Source organism: Anomaloglossus baeobatrachus, chromosome 9 (assembly GCF_048569485.1).
Source record: "Anomaloglossus baeobatrachus isolate aAnoBae1 chromosome 9, aAnoBae1.hap1, whole genome shotgun sequence".
In the NCBI taxonomy this organism is placed as follows: domain Eukaryota; kingdom Metazoa; phylum Chordata; class Amphibia; order Anura; family Aromobatidae; genus Anomaloglossus; species Anomaloglossus baeobatrachus.
The window spans coordinates 188,778,273-188,798,043 of NC_134361.1; the positions used below are offsets into that span (position 1 = coordinate 188,778,273).

Consider the following 19,771-nt stretch of genomic DNA (forward strand, 5'->3'; position numbering starts at 1 on the left):
GTGGTGATGACTCTGCTCATATATGCATTGTGGCTTCCATTAGACAGTCATGAATCAGAGTTCAGGAGTTCCCAATGGAACCCATTAACTTATAAGTGTTGTTGTGTTGATGGCAAGAATAGTGGTGCATGCTCCAAGCAAATGTGAACATAGCCTTTCACTTTTACTACCTATATCTTTAGTATTCCTTCTGTCTCTAGCATTTTATGCTTTGAAAGAACAGTGAATACTGTGATTGAAATGTAGGTCATCAACCTGGCCTTATTCTGAAGCCCAAACATTCCAGGCTTGCATTTACTAGACTGTGATTTCCTCTAGTGGATGATTGTGTGAATGGTAAATATATCAATTCTTTGAGAAGTAAGTTTTCATTAACATTCTCCAAATTCCTTATCTCTTAATGCATTTTTTTCATTGTAAAGTCACTATATTTTCTATGTTTTGATCTGTATATTCTTCTTCTTCCAAGCATGAGATCACGAGGCTTCATCTCTTCAATTGTCGATATCCTGGAGATTCTATTCAATGTCTTGATGGTAAGTTTGATGTTAGTATATTCAGTGAAAAAGTAAACACCATCCGTCCCAATTAACCTCTACTAACTCTTATTCGGTGGTAGCAGAACATTATTGTTCTCCTTCTCCTCTGTAGCAGCGCATCCCTTTCCCACCTTAAACTAAGTATTTCTCTAAAATGCATCCTTGTGGAAGAACTTAAATTTCACTCATCAATGTGATTTTTGTCTGATCGCCCCGATCTTTGTCTGATCTTTGGATGATGGCCCCGGTCTTTTGGCTGTTGGCCCCGGTGCCCGGTCTTTTGGCTGATGGCCCCGGTGCCCGGTCTTTTGGCTGATGGCCCCGGTGCCCGGACTTTTGGCTGATGGCCCCAGTGCCCGGTCTTTTGGCTGATGGCCCCGGTGCCCGGTCTTTTGTCTGATGGCCCCGGTGCCCGGTCTTTTGGCTGATGGCCCCGGTGCCCGGTCTTTTGGCTGATGGCCCCGGTCTTTTGGCTGATGGCCCCGGTCTTTTGGCTGATGGCCCCGGTCTTTTGGCTGATGGCCCCGGTCTTTTGGCTGATGGCCCCGGTCTTTTGGCTGATGGCCCCGGTCTTTTGGCTGATGGCCCCGGTCTTTCACAGCTTTATATCAAATGTCTACTAGATGTGGTCTCACATCTTCACTTGTTCAGCAGCATTAAGAACACCCAGTGCCGTGAGTAAATGAATGGCGATAACAAGCATATGCATGCCCACCCCCCCTATCATTGTGCATGTAAATGGGTTCACTTAAACAACCCAATGTAACTGTAAGTTAATCATACTTCTGTGAAATCAACCTGTCCAGTTTTGAAGCAACACTGATTGTGAATTGACTTCCCTGCTGTTGTGAAAATGGAACAGACAACAGGTAGAAATAATAGGCAATAACCAAGACAATCCCTAAAAAGGAGTGGTTCTGCAGGGGGTGACCACAGACCATTTCTCTGTTTTCTCCTTTTTGGCTGTTATTTTGGTTAATTGCATTTTGTCCTTCCTATCACCCCTAGAGGTAGCATGACGTGGTGTCTACAACCCACAGAAGTTGCTAAGCTAGTGTGGCGCCCTGGACTAGCCAGGTCGTCACAGGTAACACACAAACACCCCCACCCCCACTAGACAGCAACATTAGCCAAACGCAAAACCCTTGTTGCCTCCCTCCAGGGTCTGATGTCCACACCAGGTGGGGCGGAGCCAAGCGGTTGGCCCCGCCCACTGAGGAGTTCACAGGCCTGGAGGCGGGAAAAGTGACAGTTTTAGTTCAGGAGGTTGAAGTGAGAGGAGTGAAGTGGAGAGTTTCTGGGTTTGTGGCCCAGGCACTGACAACAAGGTTGGCAGACGGTGGTGGCCGTCTGCAGGAGTGGTGAATCAACGCGGAACCGTTGGACCGGGGTCGGGCGGTGGCCCGCCGGTACCGACCGGGGAGCGAAGTGAAGCCAGCACACACAGGCAGGGCCATCGGACCCCGACTAGGCTTGGAGTCGCCGTCAACAGTCAAATATGAGTGTAACAGGAACCCCAGGGGTTTCCTAGCAGCCAAAGACCCGTTAGAAGGCAACCGTACGCACCGTGAGGGTATCCAGCTACCGCCTAAGGCTAGAGACCCAAGGGCCAGCGCCTGTGGGCAAACGGTCTCCTCCGGCATCCATACACCGGGGAGCGGACTACCGTTGGGGACCCATTGTACTCAAAACAGTACACAAAGGTGCAGGAAAAGACAGCCGCCATCACCTGTCCGGGGAGTGCTGAGTGAGTACACCCGTGCCATCCGGCACCGCGCCGCGCTGTCCCCGCAACCCTGCACCTCACCTAACCTTCCTCCCCGTCAAACCACCGGGCCCCGGGACCACCGACCCCTACCCACGGAGGGGGAAAACAACATCTTAGCTGCTCCCTACCATCGCTTCCGGGATCCCCGTCACCAGCAGCGGTGGTGCCCATCTTCACCACAACCCGTGGGTGGCATCACGGACTAAATCCCCAAACAAACCACCCCTTTCACTAACGGCGAGGAGCGCCGCTCGAGTCCTCGGATCCGGCCCACGGCTCGAGCCACCGAGCAGCAGCCGCAGCAGCGCCGGACCCGAGCGTTAGCGAGCGCAGCGGCGTCCCCACCACCCGCGACACTAGTGCATCTCATCCAGGATGGCATATCAATTTGAGCTGTGGCAAGAAGGGTGGCTATGTCTGTCAGCACAGTGTCCAGAGTAGGGAGCAGATACCAGGAGACAGGCCAGTTCATCAGGAGATGTGGAGGGGGTCATAGGAAGGAAGCAACCAAAGCAGCAGGATGCTACCTCCACCTTTGTGCTAGGAACATCAGGAGAAGCAGTGCTAGAGCCCTGCAAAATGACCTCCAGTAGGCCACTAATTTCCATGTGTATGCTCAAGCTGTCAGAAACAGACTCCATGAGGGTGGCATGAGGGCCCGACATCTACAAGTGGGTCTTTTGCTTACAGCCCAACACCATGAAGGGCGATTAGCATTTACCAGAGAACACCAAGATTGGTAGCTTCAACATTGGCGCCTTGTGCTCTTCACGAATAAGAGCAGATTCACACTGAGCACATGTGACAGACGTGACAGAGTCTGCAGACACCATGGAAAACATTCTACTGCCTGTGACATCCTCTAGCAGGTCCAGTTTGGCAGTGGGCCCTCCATGTGCTAGCCAGAAGTACCCTGACTGTCATTTAGTAGCGGGATGAGATACTCAGACCCATTGTGCAGGTGCAGTGGGCCCTGGGTTCCTTCTGATGCATGACAATGCTAGGCCTCATGTGGCGCAATTGTGTCACTAGTTTCTGCATGATGGTGTAGGGTCGGTCAGGGATCTGCCGAGGCTAGGGATTGTATTCGTGTCCATGGCCGATGCGCTATATGGAAAAGGGATTGGATGTGTGATGGAGACAGTCGAGTACATACTCTTAGAGGCTGTGGCTCCATTACCTTTTGTGGTAGATTCTCGTCCCAATAAATCGGACGCCGGGCTTCCATACAACACTTCAACTTTACTGTATATAACTGTTTCATCACAGAACCGGACACACCTTTCCATACCACTTCTCCTAACATGGCTGGCACAGAGTCCCACCGGCTTCTTGGACACCGGCACTTCCCGCTATGGGTTTTGGCATTCTGGCTGTACTGAGCCCCCAGCAACTGTATTCAGTGTTTGTCCCTAAGACTAGGCCCCACGCTTCACGTTCGTGCTAGTCATGTCAGACCACTTGGCCACAGGGGCGCCCTATCGTACCACCAAGAACCGCTCTGTCTCAACAGACACCTTCTTCCTCTACCTCCTCTCTCCTACTCCTCTCTCCTACTCCTCTCTTTTTTCCTATCTCCCTCCTTTTTCTGCAACAGTGGGTCAGGCTATCTGACTTGCCCTAGCAGCCCCACCACTGCCCCTTTCTATCTGAAGCTCCTAGACCAACTTTCGGAGCTCAACGCCATCTAGCGGTAGCTGGTGGGACTGTGACATAACCCCGCAACAGTCACATAAATTGCTCTATGACATATATTCAATTGTACACCCACAATAAAAGAACACAGGTCTTTCAGGGAGGTTTGTAGGGCTGAAATCACCCCCCTATAACAAAGGCATTGATGCTATGGACTGGCCTGCCCATTCCCCAGACCTAAAACCAATCTAGCACATCTGGGACATCTTGACTTGTTCCAGCAACCAATGCCACATTGCATCACGGACCGACCAGGAGTTAACTTATACTTTAATCCAGGTCTGGGAGAAGATCCCTTAGGAGAACATCTGCCGCCTCATCAGGAGCATGCCCAGGCGTTGTAGGGAGGTCATACAGGCACGTGGAGGCCACACACACCACTGAGCCTCATTTCCTTGCCTTAAGGCATTTTCACTGAAGTTGGATCCGCCTCTAATCTGATTTTCCACTTTTCCTTTGAGTATCTGTCGCGGGCGGAGGAGGGGACGCCGCGCTCTCCCACTGCTACTCGGGTCCGGTTGCCGCTGCGGCTGCTGCGGCCTGCTGCTGCTGCTCGGTGGCTCGAGCGATGGGCCGGATCCCGGGGACTCGAGCGGCGCTCCTCGCCCGTGAGTGAAAGGGGGTTTTTGGGTGTGGGGATTGTTTATTGTCCGTGACGCCACCCACGGTTGTGGTGATTTGTTGCCACCACCGCTACTCTGTATGGGGATCCCGGGGACTGATGACAGGGAGCAGCAAAGTTGTTGGTTCTCCCCTCCGTGGGTAGGGGTTGTTGTCCCGGGGCCCGGTGATGAGGTGGGTGATGCAGGGCTCGGTGGGGTGCAGGGACGCGGGGGCAGCTCTGTGCCTTGCGGCACTGTGGTACTCACTCAGCCTGAGACGATGACACAGTTCTCGGTAAAACACACGGCTGGAAAGACGGTTCCCATGGACGGCTGCACTTGCTTTCCCCAGTAGGTGACGGTGACGGTCCCTCTGTCCTGCACCTATGTTGATAATGGTTGCGATGGGTTCCCACCGGTAACCCGCTCCCCGGCCTGGATATGGGCCGGAGGAGCCCTACTTTGCCCGCAGACGCTGGCCCTGAGAAACTGGTGCCCTGGCGGTGGCGGTGTCTCTCTGTAACGGTCGGACTGTTGCCTTCAATCGGGACTTGGTTGTTTGGAGAAAGACGTCCCCTTCACTGACGGATTTGGCAAATTCACGGCGACTCCTAGCCTTGCCGGGATCCGAAAGGCCCCTGCCCTGGTGCTGACTGGTCTTCGTATACTGCTCCAGACCGCCGGGTCACTACCCGTCCGCGGTCCTTCCAGCAACCTCCGAGCAGTCCCCCTGCAGACTGTCACCGCCGTCTGCTGACCTTGCTGTCACTGTCCGGGGCACACAGCCGGACCAACTTCAGGCTTTACTACTCTCACTTTTATTCCTTTCCTGTTACTTCAGCTTTCCTCTTTAGCTCCACTACTACTTCCTTCTGCTTCACTCCCAAACTCTATCTTCACTCTGTTCCTCACTCAAGCTCTACCTGAGCTAAACTGCCTGGTTTTTCCCGCCTCCAGGGCTGTGAACTCGGTGGGCGGAGCCAACCGCCTGGCCCACCCCCTGGTGTGAACACCAGCCCCTGGAGGAAGGCAACAGGATTTTGGTAGCCTTGGTGTTCCTAACTGGGGTGTAGGGTGTGGTGATGTGATGACCTGTGACCCCTGGCTTGCCCAGGGCGTCACATTCCCCCTTAGCAAAATGCAGACCGTCCGCGGGCTGCCCGTCCAACACCGGTTTTATTTTCTGAAAAATATGTAAAAAGAATAACACACATACAATTTATGACATCATCCCACAACGGGAGGCACATTTCTTAAACGTTGCTAACGGTTTACGGTTACGGTCTCCACTCTCTCCCACCCAAGTAACCTGGCCCTGATGCTGCCCCTAAAACCCAGGCAGCACCCCTTTACCCCAGTCCTGCACCAAGTCACCCGAGCAGGATCTGTCCTTCCCCTCCAGAGGGTAGCCACCGGTTCCTGTGGCGGCTGGGCCCCAGCCTGCCCTGCTGAGGGCCCTCCCTCCAACCTGCCTCTCCGGAGGCGGCAACTGTGGAAACGGTAAAACAACTTATTTACATGCCACTAACGTCTGTGGTTGCCCTGCAAGTTCACGGGCTTGTCCATGGAAAGTTCTCCATGCCAAACTTTTTAAACGGTCCCCACGGGGACAACGGTGCCGGCAACAGCCGGTTTTCTCAATCACGGTAGAATCAGGTTACTCCATCAGTTGATTACTTCATTTTCAATTTTTAAACACTGCAAACAAACACACAGGTGGTCCCAACGGGGACTGGACAACGGTGCTCCGCTGCCCTACTCCAAGTCGTCGGCTTCATCTGAGGGAGGGGGTGCAGAACTCACTCGGCTCTCTTGGCTGCCCCTCAGTTTGGCATCTAGGGCGAACCACCCCCTCTCTCCACAGTGCCGGGTATACTGTACAATGTCACCCGGCATCAGATTATGGCCGGGGTGCTCCTCGGGCAGGTGGGCATTCACATCCCGCCGGGCTACAAACACTTCGGCCTCCAGGCCCGGTTCATATATAAACCCATAGCCCCGGCGGACATCAAACCGCCTCACCTGTCCTTCATACAGCGGTCCCCGGACACGGAATGTCGCCTGGCGGAGGTTCTCCTTCTCCCAGATTGCACGGGCCACCAATTCCGCTTTCTTCTTTTCTCTTTCACCGATCTCCAGGCCCAGCGGTACCGGCTTCCTGTCCCAATACGGCGCTGCTGCGAGCTCCGGCGCACGGGTCGGGCCCCGCGGGACATTCTGGACGTTGCCCACTGTCAGAGATCTGGGCGGCAAGTCCCGCGGCGTCTTGGCCTTAGGCGCCGCCTTGCAGCGACAACCCGGTGCTACCTCAGCCGAGGTGTGGGGGATGGGCACAGGGGCTTTCCGCAGCTGGGTTTCCGGCTCGGAACGGTTCATCAGCTCCGGCTCAGGAACTTTCTCTGGAGACACCTCCGGTGCGGTTTTCGGAGCCTTCCAAGGCAGCATCTCCGGTCGACTACGGGCTCCGGCTGCAGGTCGGCCCGCCTGGGCGGGCATGCTGGGTAGTGCTACCGGTTGCGGTGGTAGCAGGCCTAGTGGCGGGGTCACGGCCTCCGAGACGGGTGGCGAGGGAGGCAGCGGGGGGAGAGGGCTTGGACCGGGTCCCGCAGCCGCGATGACCGGCCCTTCAAGGGCATCGGGGCGTGGGTCACTCACCCTCCCTTCCTCCGCTTCCTCCTCGCGTCTCCGCACGGCTGCTATAACGTCCGCCATGTCGGTCTCCCACTCATCCATGAGGAGCTGCATCTTAACCTGCAGCCGTTGGTAGAGGTGCGCGGTCCGGATCTCCACCCACGCCGCGGTTCCAGGCACGGGGGCTACGGTGTTGCGGGACGGCATCCACATGCTGCTGGCGGCTTCTCCCAGGAACAAGGTGTCCGCAGAGTCCTGGCGTCCCTGCTTTTATAGCTGCTCTCCCATGCAGCCAGCCGCCATTGCGTCCCCCTTAGCTTCTTTCCGGCCCCTCCTCTATTGGGGCGGGGTTTTGGCCTTCGTGCCTCTGCTACTCGAGAAGACGCTCGAGCGGGAACTTTTCGCGCCAAAGATGGCGACTTCTGAAATTTTTCAGCCGGATACCTCCGGTGGTCACAAGGCGCACCTCTACCCAACGGCAGAGCGGTAAGATCCTGTTCGTGACGCCAAGTTGTCGCGGGCGGAGGAGGGGACGCCGCGCTCTTCCACTGCTACTCGGGTCCGGCTGCCGCTGCGGCTGCTGCGGCCTGCTGCTGCTGCTCGGTGGCTCGAGCGATGGGCCGGATCCCGGGGACTCGAGCAGCGCTCCTCGCCCGTGAGTGAAAGGGGGTTTTTGGGTGTGGGGATTGTTTATTATCCGTGACGCCACCCACGGTTGTGGTGATTTGTTGCCACCACCGCTGCTCTGTATGGGGATCCCGGGGACTGATGACAGGGAGCAGCAAAGTTGTTGGTTCTCCCCTCCGTGGGTAGGGGGTTGTTGTCCCGGGGCCCGGTGATGAGGTGGGTGATGCAGGACTCGGTGGGGTGCAGGGACGCGGGGGCAGCTCTGTGCCTTGCGGCACTGTGGTACTCACTCAGCCTGAGACGATGATACAGTTCTCGGTAAAACACACGGCTGGAAAGACGGTTCCCATGGACGGCTGCACTTGCTTTCCCCAAAAAACACAAAAACCTGAGCTGAAACAATGTTCAGTAAACATGCAACATTAAGCATGTGAATTGCAGCCTTAAGACTAGAAAAAACCAAGGAGAAAAATTGTATGAAAAATACCCTGAATATAAATAAATAAATTGCAAGTGCTTAATAACAGGGTACTTAGTGTATACATTTTTGCAAAAAGGTAAAAAGCTGTCTCACCTCGTCACGGTGTACCCATCTGAGACAGTCCCTAACCTACTGAAGTTAAAAACATTATCAATACCTGACTTGTGTCATGTCAGAACTCCAATATGGATGGTGGCAAGTGGTTAGCTGTGTCCCAGATAAAATACACAGCAAAGTGAGACGCAATCAGCTGTTCAGTCTCAGTACTAGGAGGGCTGCGCCCCCAACTTGCAACCAAGCAAGAAAACATACAAAAAACACAAAAACCTGAGCTGAAACAATGTTCAGTAAACATGCAACATTAAGCATGTGAATTGCAGCCTTAAGACTAGAAAAAACCAAGGAGAAAAATTGTATGAAAAATACCCTGAATATAAATAAATAAATTGCAAGTGCTCAATGTATGTAAAGTGCTATGGAATTAATGGCGCTATATAAATGAATAAAATTATTATTATTATTATTATTATTAATAACAGGGTACTTAGTGTATACATTTTTGCAAAAAGGTAAAAAGCTGTCTCACCTCGTCACGGTGTACCCATCTGAGACAGTCCCTAACCTACTGAAGTTAAAAACATTATCAATACCTGACTTGTGTCATGTCAGAACTCCAATATGGATGGTGGCAAGTGGTTAGCTGTGTCCCAGATAAAATACACAGCAAAGTGAGACGCAATCAGCTGTTCAGTCTCAGTACTAGGAGGGCTGCGCCCCCAACTTGCAACCAAGCAAGAAAACATACAAAAAACACAAAACGCGGGGGCAGCTCTGTGCCTTGCGGCACTGTGGTACTCACTCAGCCTGAGACGATGACACAGTTCTCGGTAAAACACACGGCTGGAAAGACGGTTCCCATGGACGGCTGCACTTGCTTTCCCCAGTAGGTGACGGTGACGGTCCCTCTGTCCTGCACCTATGTTGATAATGGTTGCGATGGGTTCCCACCGGTAACCCGCTCCCCGGCCTGGATATGGGCCGGAGGAGCCCTACTTTGCCCGCAGACGCTGGCCCTGAGAAACTGGTGCCCTGGCGGTGGCGGTGTCTCTCTGTAACGGTCGGACTGTTGCCTTCAATCGGGACTTGGTTGTTTGGAGACAGACGTCCCCTTCACTGACGGATTTGGCAAATTCACGGCGACTCCTAGCCTTGCCGGGATCCGAAAGGCCCCTGCCCTGGTGCTGACTGGTCTTCGTATGCTGCTCCAGACCGCCGGGTCACTACCCGTCCGCAGTCCTTCCAGCAACCTCCGAGCAGTCCCCCTGCAGACTGTCACCGCCGTCTGCTGACCTTGCTGTCACTGTCCGGGGCACACAGCCGGACCAACTTCAGGCTTTACTACTCTCACTTTTACTCCTTTCCTGTTACTTCAGCTTTCCTCTTTAGCTCCACTACTACTTCCTTCTGCTTCACTCCCAAACTCTATCTTCACTCTGTTCCTCACTCAAGCTCTACCTGAGCTAAACTGCCTGGTTCTTCCCGCCTCCAGGGCTGTGAACTCCTCGGTGGGCGGAGCCAACCGCCTGGCCCACCCCCTGGTGTGAACACCAGGCCCTGGAGGAAGGCAACAAGGATTTTGGTAGCCTTGGTGTTCCTAACTGGGGTGTAGAGTGTGGTGGTGTGATGACCTGTGACCCCTGGCCTGCCCAGGGCGTCACATATCATTCCAAATCCAGACCTCCATGAGATATTAATTTTAGTTTACATTGATCATTTTTATGTTTTTTTGTACTCAACCCAGTGCACTATGTAATGTATAAAGATTTGCAACTAGAATATTTCATTCATTGAGATCTTACATGTTGCATTTAGTGTTCCCTTTATTTTTGGGAGCAGTGCTCACTTTTTCCATATAGAATTCAAAATTATAAGTCAATTTTGAGGAGTTTGTCTGGAATAAAAAAAAAAAACCTCTCCAAATTTGTGTACTGAATCATTTCACTAAAAAAACCCACATCGTATAAAAATACAAAGTAAAACAAACACACTGAAATGCTTGACAAAATGTACTTAAACATAGACTCTTTAGCAAGAAATTATATATAGAAAGAAACAAAGTACAAAGCTGCGTTTGGATATTTCATTTGATTGCTTCTGTCCTTCTCGTTTCAGGTGTGTGGTGTCTGCATCTGCTGGAATAAGCCTGAAGTAAACCACAGCAGTTTCCCCGGTAGGTTGTTTCCCTGGTAGGTTGGTTGTGTTGGTTGTTTCCCCGGTAGGGTTGGTTGTTTCACCGGTAAGGTTGGTTGTTTCCCCGGTAGGGTTGGTTGTTTCACCAGTAAGGTTGGTTGTTTCCCCGGTAGTTTGGTTGTTTCCCCGGTAGTTCGGTTGTTTCCCCAGTAGTTTGGTTGTTTCCCCGGTAGTTTGGTTGTTTCCCCGGTAGTTTGGTTGTTTCCCCGGTAGTTTGGTTGTTTCCCCGGTAGTTTGGTTGTTTCCCCGGTAGTTTGGTTGTTTCCCCGGTAGTTTGGTTGTTTCCCCGGTAGTTTGGTTGTTTCCCCGGTAGTTTGGTTGTTTCCCCGGTAGGTTGGTTGTTTCCCCGGTAGGTTGGTTGTTTCCCCGGTAGGTTGGTTGTTTCCCCGGTAGGTTGATTGTTTTCCCGGTAGGTTGGTTGTTTCCCCGGTAGGTTGGTTGTTTCCCCGGTAGGTTGGTTGTTTCCCCGGTAGGTTGGTTGTTTCCCCGGTAGGTTGGTTGTTTCCCCGGTAGGTTGGTTGTTTTCCCGGTAGGTTGGTTGTTTTCCCGGTAGGTTGGTTGTTTCCCTGGTAGGGTTGTTTCCCGGTCATACTTCATATACTTAATGGTGTTTCTTGTCATTTTGAGATTGTGCAGACTGGAGCAGATTTCTGAATATGGTGAAAAGGACAATGGGAAGTGATCTACCATGTTTAATGGAGATATCCAGGACTTTGTTAAAAAAAAAACATTAAAAAACAAACGTTCTTAAAGGAAACCTGTCAGGTCCAATATGCACCCAGAACCACGAGCAGTTCTGGGTGCCTATTTCTATTCCCTGCCTTACTGACCCTGTACCTAGTATCATAGATCAAGACAAGAGATCTTTAGAAAAAGTATTTCTAAAGATCCTTTATGATATACTAATGAGCGCAGAGACTAGTTACAAGGATGTTAGTTCGCTGTACTAGTCCGCCCTCTTAGCATGTTAGCACACCCATAGGAGTGTGCCAACATGCTATTCAATGCTCATTGCCCAGCGTCATCAGTAGTGATGGACGTACCTGTGTCCGTTGTCACCCCAACAGACGCCAGACAGTGTGCATGATCAGAAGTCCCAGATAATCACATTGTTGCACTGATCTCTGAATTAGAGAGAGCATGACATTTTTTGGGTAATATTGTCACAGGTGACAGTCATGTTATTTCTGGCCATAGAAGGCCACAGCATCTGGCTGCGCAGAATGCTCCTTGACTTTCCATTGTTCCTGCTGTCAGTATTCATTGGTATAGGTAGCTTTCCAGCTGGATTCATCTCTCCCCTTTTCAACCCAGTAGGAGCTTACCTTCTACCCAGCTGCTGAGCATCAGAATTATGTTAGTGCTTAAATACCCCTTCCTCCTTTGGACGGGTGCTGGTGATATTTTCAGGTCATTCAAGTCTTGGTTGCAAGCAGGTGGCTTGTACTCCTCTGTGGTGTCGTTGTTGAAAACTTTGCTGCACTTCTACCTGTGTCATCTGTGGATAAGTAGATTATACTTTTCCCCCTGTGTGTCATCCTTCTGTCTTCTATAGTGTTTAGTGGGGTTGACAAAGAGCTCATCCCATCCGTTCCCTATTTAGGGTTCAGCACTAGGGATACCTAAGGTGAGGTATCCGGCTTGGCGCATCACTGCAGAACCTATCTAGGGTGGTGAAGTAGGTTTGGCCAGGGGTCACCATCTTCCCACTCTTTAGATATAGGGTTTCCCTTCTGCCGTTCGCTTGGTACGTCCTCCGTACCTAGCGTGACAAAGCGTCCTAATTCAATCTGCATCCAGTAATGTAGAGGGGAATGCAGAACTTGTGCAAAATTTTCTTAGCCCCCGATCCTAGTAAAAGCATTTAAGTAACAAACCAATGTAAATTTCCTCTGATTCTTTATTTTATTGACCGGTACAAAATACATAATTTTTTTCCCCCCAGAATCCAAATCCTTTGATTTCATTGAAACCCATCTCGCAGTATACGAGTATGTCGTCAAACCGCACGGTTACCGGCAAGCGGAAAAATACTGCGAGTACAGATTTGCATCTCTGCTTTCTGAAACTCGAGCATTGCAGGAGCAAACTGGAAATTTAATTCAATTCCCTATTTGGCTGAAGAAGGAAAAAACGCCAGGTAAGAGCAGATTGGAAGAAAACTTTTCACATGTCACATTGTATTATAGTATGAAACAGGTTTATACTCCCAACATTAAAACTGCAACACCAACAAGAAAAGTTGGGACGTTATGGAAATCACAGGATTACAGACATAATGGCATGCAAATGATGAAATGGAAACAAAATGTTCAAAGTATCTCAATTCACTATCGAGCAATCGTGCCATGTACGGAAATCCTCGTGCTTTCACATCTTGACTATCTTGAGGTTATTAAAGGCCATCTGAGGAATGCTCCTCTTTGAATACAGGAAGAAATCCTGTGCAGTTTGGAAGCAATGATGTCCTAGATGTACTCAATGGAAGAAAAGTTGGGAGACGTTTAGGTTGTGGTGGCACGTTTAGGCCATGGAGGCCGTGGAGGCACGTTTGGGCTGTGGAGACACGTTTGGGCTGTGGAGACACGTTTGGGCTGTGGAGACACGTTTGGGCTGTGGAGGCACGTTTGGGCTGTGGAGGCACGTTTGGGCTGTGGAGGCACGTTTGGGCTGTGGAGGCACGTTTGGGCTGTGGAGGCACGTTTGGGCTGTGGAGGCACGTTTGGGCTGTGGAGGCACGTTTGGGCTGTGGAGGCACGTTTGGGCTGTGGAGGCACGTTTGGGCTGTGGAGGCACGTTTGGGCCGTGGAGGCACGTTAGGGCCGTGGAGGCACGTTTGGGCCGTGGAGGCACGTTTGGGCCGTGGAGGCACGTTTGGGCCGTGGAGGCACGTTTGGGCCGTGGAGGCACGTTTGGGCCGTGGAGGCACGTTTGGGCCGTGGAGGCACGTTTGGGCCGTGGAGGCACGTTTGGGCCGTGGAGGCACGTTTGGGCCTTGGTAAAATGTTTCGGTTGGGGTAGAATGTTTCGGTTGGGGTAGAATGTTTCGGTTGGGGTAGAATGTTTAGGTTTGGGTAGAACGGTTAGGTTTGGGTAGAACGGTTAGGTTTGGGTAGAACGGTTAGGTTTGGGTAGAACGGTTAGGTTTGGGTAGAACGGTTAGGTTTGGGTAGAACGGTTAGGTTGGGCTAGAACGGTTAGGTTGGGCTAGAACGGTTAGGTTGGGGTAGAACGGTTAGGTTGGGGTAGAACGGTTAGGTTGTGCTAGAACGGTTAGGTTGTGCTAGAACGGTTAGGTTGTGCTAGAACGGTTAGGTTGTGCTAGAACGGTTAGGTTGTGCTAGAACGGTTAGGTTGGGCTAGAACGGTTAGGTTGGGCTAGAACGGTTAGGTTGGGCTAGAACGGTTAGGTTGGGCTAGAACGGTTAGGTTGGGCTAGAACGGTTAGGTTGGGCTAGAACGGTTAGGTTGGGCTAGAACGGTTAGGTTGGGCTAGAACGGTTAGGTTGGGCTAGAACGGTTAGGTTGGGCTAGAACGGTTAGGTTGGGCTAGAACGGTTAGGTAGAGGTGGAATGTTTAGGGTATGGTAGCCCGTCGATGCTACGGTGGCACGTTTAGGCTGGGGTGGCATGTTTAGGCAATGCAGACTGGTCACAGTATCTTGAGCAACATACGGCCTGGCCTTGTTCAAAAACTGCTCTTGGGACATTTAGGAAAAAAGGCCATTGCATTGGTTTCAACACCAAACCAATGTTACACTGAGCTGTTAATGTTCCTGGATTGAAGACGAGAGTGGTCCAGCCACAATACATTATGCCCCCTAGACATCATAATCCCAAGAGTAGGACCAATCTGATGTTCTCTCATGAAGGCATCATCATGGTGTTGCCCATGTGATCGCATTAGATTTGAAGAATGGTGCATAGTGATACTGTATATTGTTTACCACACTTAGACATCCCATTTCCCCTTTTCAAACAAGAAACAGAGTCCACGCAAACCAGGCTATGAGCCAGACAACCAGCTACAGGTGCTCCACTGACTTTAGGCCATCAATGGCTATAATGCTGCAGAGCAAGATGGCATGCAAGTGGATGGAATGGGAGGGGGGTTGAATGGTAACTTAACCCATATGCTCATCATCATCGCCTGGTAGCCCGCTGGTCCCAAACAAGAGTGTGTACGCGCATGCTCTTCGGCTTTAAGTCCACAGAAACTAAGAGCTAAGATTCCTTCTTCCCCTATCCCTGCTTTGGGCGATCATGTAACATTTTCCGCGCACAGACCAAAACTCATCCTCCATCCTAGCAGAGGTCTTAGATGGTTACTGGCCAGAGTGGAAGAACTAGATTTGTGCTTCTTTGTCTACCTTCCCCCCACCCCAGCAGACGGGGTGTTTGTACCTGGTGGAGGGGAACTTCTGACAGTCAGTGAGATGTACATATCCAACACTTCCCCTCTACCATTAGGCTATCAATATTTGATCGCTTTTGGTGTGACACCCTGCACTCTCGCCAATTAGCTATTATCGTAGCCGACCAGGAATTCTCTGATGCTGTTGGAATACAACCTTTCCGCTGTCAACACTATAGTGGCTGTGGCTGGGTACTGCAGCTCCACTACTTATTTGAACAGGGAGTGGATCTGCAGTACCCGGCCGTGACCACTATAGAAATGAAAGGGGATCAAATCAGGCTAAAAAATTTACTGTTTTTTACTTTTCTTTTAGAGCTGCGGCCTCTTACTGCTTTGGTTTTTGAGCGGAGAACAGACACTAAATATGCCAAGTTAATGACAACCTTCCCATCTTTTCGTGAGATCACAGTTTGTGCCCACGTACAATGGGTCAACGCCAGCAAAGATTTTGAAACAGTCTTCTCATATGCAGTGAGGAAGTTCATCAATGAGTTTCAGCTGCGTGGAATGAGCGATGAGGATGGGTTTGTTCGGTTTGCGGTCATAATTCATGGCCAACATTCGGGGTTTTCTCCTATGTTCTCGAATGATGGACAGTGGCATCACATCTGCATAACTTGGCAAAGACAGAATGAAACCTTGAGTTTTTATGCCGATGGTGAATGGAAGGCCTCCACCAAGATCTCTGCATCAGAGAATATCATCATGGGGGGCATCTTTATCATTGGACAGGATCAAGACTCTTATGGTGGGACATTCAAAGAAAAGGAATCATTTAGCGGTAATATCACTGGTCTTAATGTGTGGGCGAAAGTTCTCAGTGGAGACCAGATACAAAGGCTGTCACTGTGTCATAAACTGGAGCAGGACATTGTATTTGGATGGAGTACTCACAAACTGGAAATTGAACCTACACTGAAAAAAATTGAGGTGAACTCGATTTGTCCAGGTATGATGGAACATGTTGGGTTGGGGCAGTTAATATGGTTTCTAGATGTGAATTGATTGCAAGAACATTCTTTTAAGGCTGCTACCGGTGAATTGGAATCTTCTGGCTAAAATATTGTTTTCATTATATCAAGCCAACAGGTATACCAGTAACTATACAGTGGATATAAAAGTCTACACGCCCCTGTTGAAGAATTATCATTTGAGAATTTTTTTTCACCTTTAATGTCACCTATAATCTATACAATTCAATTAAAAAAACAAATCTTTTCAGATGTAAAATTATATAACTTAGTGGTTGCATAATTATGAACATCCTTAAATTAATACATTGAATTTCTATGGAGCTGAAAGGTGAAATTCATCTTCAGCTTTTTAGTAGAGGCCTGAAAGATGTGATGCAAAATTGTCTTATTTATCCATCTGTTCATAATTCCTATCATCCGCTGCTGAAAAACTGTAATGTTGCCTCCACCCTGCTTCACTGTTGGTGTGGTGTACTTTTCATGATGCATAATGTTGGCTTTTCGCCAAACCTATCTTTTGGAATTAAGACCAAAAAGTTCAACTTTTTTTTCCACATTAGACCATAACACATTTTTGCACATGCTATTGGCAGTCTTGATGTAGGTTTTGGCAAATATAGTCAGGCTTGGATGTTTTCCTTTGTATGAAAAGGCTTCCATCTTGCCACCTTACTTCAAAGGCCAGGCATATGAAGAATGCAGGAAATTGTTGTCACATGCGGAACTTGCCAGGAATTCCTGCAGCTTTGTTAATGTTACCGTAACCCTCTTGGTAGCTAACCAGACCAACTTTTTTCTTGTCTTCTGGTTAATTTTTGAAGGATATCTAGATCTAGGTAATTTTTTGTTCTAAATTTAAGACGCGTCTTGATGACCTCTTCAGAGTTTCACAGTATTTCTAATGCCTGTGTACTGACTATTGTGTAACATGATTGTAAATGTGATTGGCGAATTCCAAACACAATGACATCCCCAATTATAAGAGAGCCTTCACATTTATGCAATCACATTATTTTATTTTTATTTTTCACCTGTTATGATTTCAGTTTATTTATCAATGGATTTGTATGGATGGACATTTAAGGGAATCTGTTAGCAACTTTTTGCTTTGTAATCTGAAGACAGCAGGAGAAGGGGCTGAATCCCAGAGTTCACCATTTATTAAGCTGTGTGCTGTGGTTTACTTACAGCAGTGTTCCGCAGCTCCAGTCCTCAAGAGCCACCAACAGTTTGTTTCCAGGATTTCCTTAGTATTGCACAAGTGTTGGGATTATCACCAGTGCAATACTCGTACTAAGGATATACTGAAGACATGTGTGATGCCCTGGACTAGTCAGGTCGTTCCAGGTAGTCCCATGCACACACAAACCCCCCTTAGTAAGGTGACAGCAGCTAAACTACAAACCTTTGTCACCACCCTCCGGGTTTGATGTTCACACCAGGGGGAGGAGCCAGGTGGTTGGCTCCGCCCACCAAGGAGTTCACAGGCCCAGAGGCGGGAAAACAGTAGAGATTAGTCTTGACAGTGGAGTGAAGTGGAGTCAAGTTCAAGGGCAGACCTTTGCTCAGGCCTGCCAAAGTCTATACCAGGTGTCTGGGTTGGAGCCCAGTCACCTCTGGCAAAGAGGCAGATGGTGGTGGCCACCTGCAGGAGCTGGGATTACAGCCGGTGGAACCGTAGGGACTGGGGACGGGCGGTGGCCCGCCGGTACCGAACCGGGGAACCGATTGGAAACCGGAGCACCAGGAGGGGTACTCAGACCCAGTACGAGGCCCAGAAACAACTAGGCTAAGTCAAATCAACTGATTGAGGACTGGACTTTAGGACCTTTCACACACAAGACCTGACTGAAGACAACAGCCCAACGATTAGGGTAAAGCCACCGCCAAGGCATAGAGACCCAAGGGGCCAGCGTCTGTGGGCAAACAGGGCTCTCCCGACACACAGCAAGCCGGGAAGCGGACTACCGTTGCTTAGGCATAAGAGTCCTAACCTTCACACGAGAGGTGCAGGAGAAAGGCGGAAACCACCAACCTATTAAGGGGAAACTGCAGCCGGCTGCGGGCACCGTTCACCATCTTGTTTGGTTTACCAGAGACTCCAGCGTATTTTCTCATAGTGAGTACAACAGTGCCTTCGGGCCGCGCACCGCGCCGATACCCCAGCACGCATCCGTCCCCTCGCCTCAGCACCTCCCTCGGGCCCCTGGGACCATCTACCCCCTACCCACGGAGGGGGTCAACACCAAGCTGCACAACACCGTCCCCGGGAGCCTAGTCAACGGCAGCGGGGGTGTCAATCCATTCACCACAACCCGTGGGTGGCGTCACGAACTTAAATACCCTACAAACCACCGTGGCTCCGGCCGTGGACCTCCCCACCGAAATCCCTACGTGCAGCGCCAACCCCCCTTTCAGAGCGATGTGACTCCCGGTTCCGTGCAGAGCTCGAACCACCCACCAACGAGCACGGATCCGAGCGGCTCGGCAGCCGGCCGAGCCCCGGGGCGGTACACATGCATTGCTGGTGGCTCTTGAAGACTGGATTTGGGAAACACTGACTTGCAGTGAAGGTTTTATCACTAGGACCTTATCATTGCTTGGACAAGGTGCCTTGTGCCAATTCATCTGACTACACTCCCTCCTCTGATAAGCAGCTCACTGTCAATAGACAATGTGCACAAAGAGCCTGATGTGGGCAGAGTTAGCTTTCTGAGCTCTGCTCCATGCTATATCTAAGAACAGTGATTGTCACAGCTACTACATCATGTAAACATCAGTGAATTGAGGGCCTCTGTTTCTACATTATGCTTCTCTCAGATGAGGTACCAAAAACCTGGTGACAGATTCCCTTTAAAGGTGCAAAAAAGATCTCAAATGATTTGTTTTATGTTTTGGTTTTTTTTTTTTTTACATGACAGCCTGTTTTTTTTTCTCTAACAGGGGTAGGTAGGCGTTTTTTATGTCCACTCTATTTATTCTTTCAGCATTCTAGAATGTTTTTTGTGCCGTTTGGCTACTAGGAATATAGCCCTGTAGCTTTCTGTAAATTTAATATAATATTTTACATAAGATTATATTCATTTTTTTCTTTTTACGCTATGTAGGAGATTCTTCAAAATGTCAAATTCTTCAAAACCGTGAAGGTGACGCCAACTACACAACGTGTTGGACTGAATTACCATTTGTCTGCTATCACCAAAAGGGTAAAAATTGGGTAAAAATTACCGGTTCTGTAAATCTTATGGTCTGTGGTGCTCAATAGGAATATTTGTGATCTTGCAGCTTCTCGGTTGCCTGTTCAAGATCCCCGTGTAGCCATAATACTAATGAAAATAAGTTGTACCAATATTTAGGTATAATGGTGACTGCAACTCCTGGCATGTTGTGGGATTCGCAACCTAGATTGAAAGTGGGTCATAGATCTGTTATGAATTGGATGATTGGATTCAATATCTTTTAGATCTCTTTCACACGTCCGTGGATAACACACAGGTTTTTCATCGATGTGTTGAAGGTGCATATGGCCCTCCATGTGCTGGGATATTGGCACACATATGATCTCCGTGTGCTATCTGTGATAATACACGGAGATGAGGCACTTATACTTACCTGTCCATGGTGCTGAAGTCTCATGCGATGCTGTGTCCAGCTGCTGCTATCTCACTGCTGCTGTTACTTATGGGTCCAAGGTGCAGTGCATATTTATGAGCATAATTAGACGGCCCAGAAACAGGAGAACGCAGTGGCTGAATACAGCATCGCTGGAGATTGGTGAGCATAATTA

General features: G+C 49.9%; 1 protein-coding gene across 2 annotated transcripts in view; it reads left to right on the forward strand.

Moving 5' to 3' along the window:
• ADGRD2 (adhesion G protein-coupled receptor D2) overlaps positions 1–19,771 on the forward strand; it is a 322,387-nt gene that overhangs the window by 43,330 nt on the left and 259,286 nt on the right. For both annotated transcript variants that reach the window (XM_075324128.1, XM_075324127.1), the window contains 5 exons: positions 470–536; positions 10,516–10,573; positions 12,539–12,733; positions 15,324–15,959; positions 19,092–19,190. In XM_075324128.1, the coding sequence (XP_075180243.1) occupies positions 471–536; positions 10,516–10,573; positions 12,539–12,733; positions 15,324–15,959; positions 19,092–19,190 (1,054 nt within the window). In that variant the 5' untranslated portion in view covers position 470. The remainder of the gene's footprint in view (positions 1–469; positions 537–10,515; positions 10,574–12,538; positions 12,734–15,323; positions 15,960–19,091; positions 19,191–19,771) is intronic.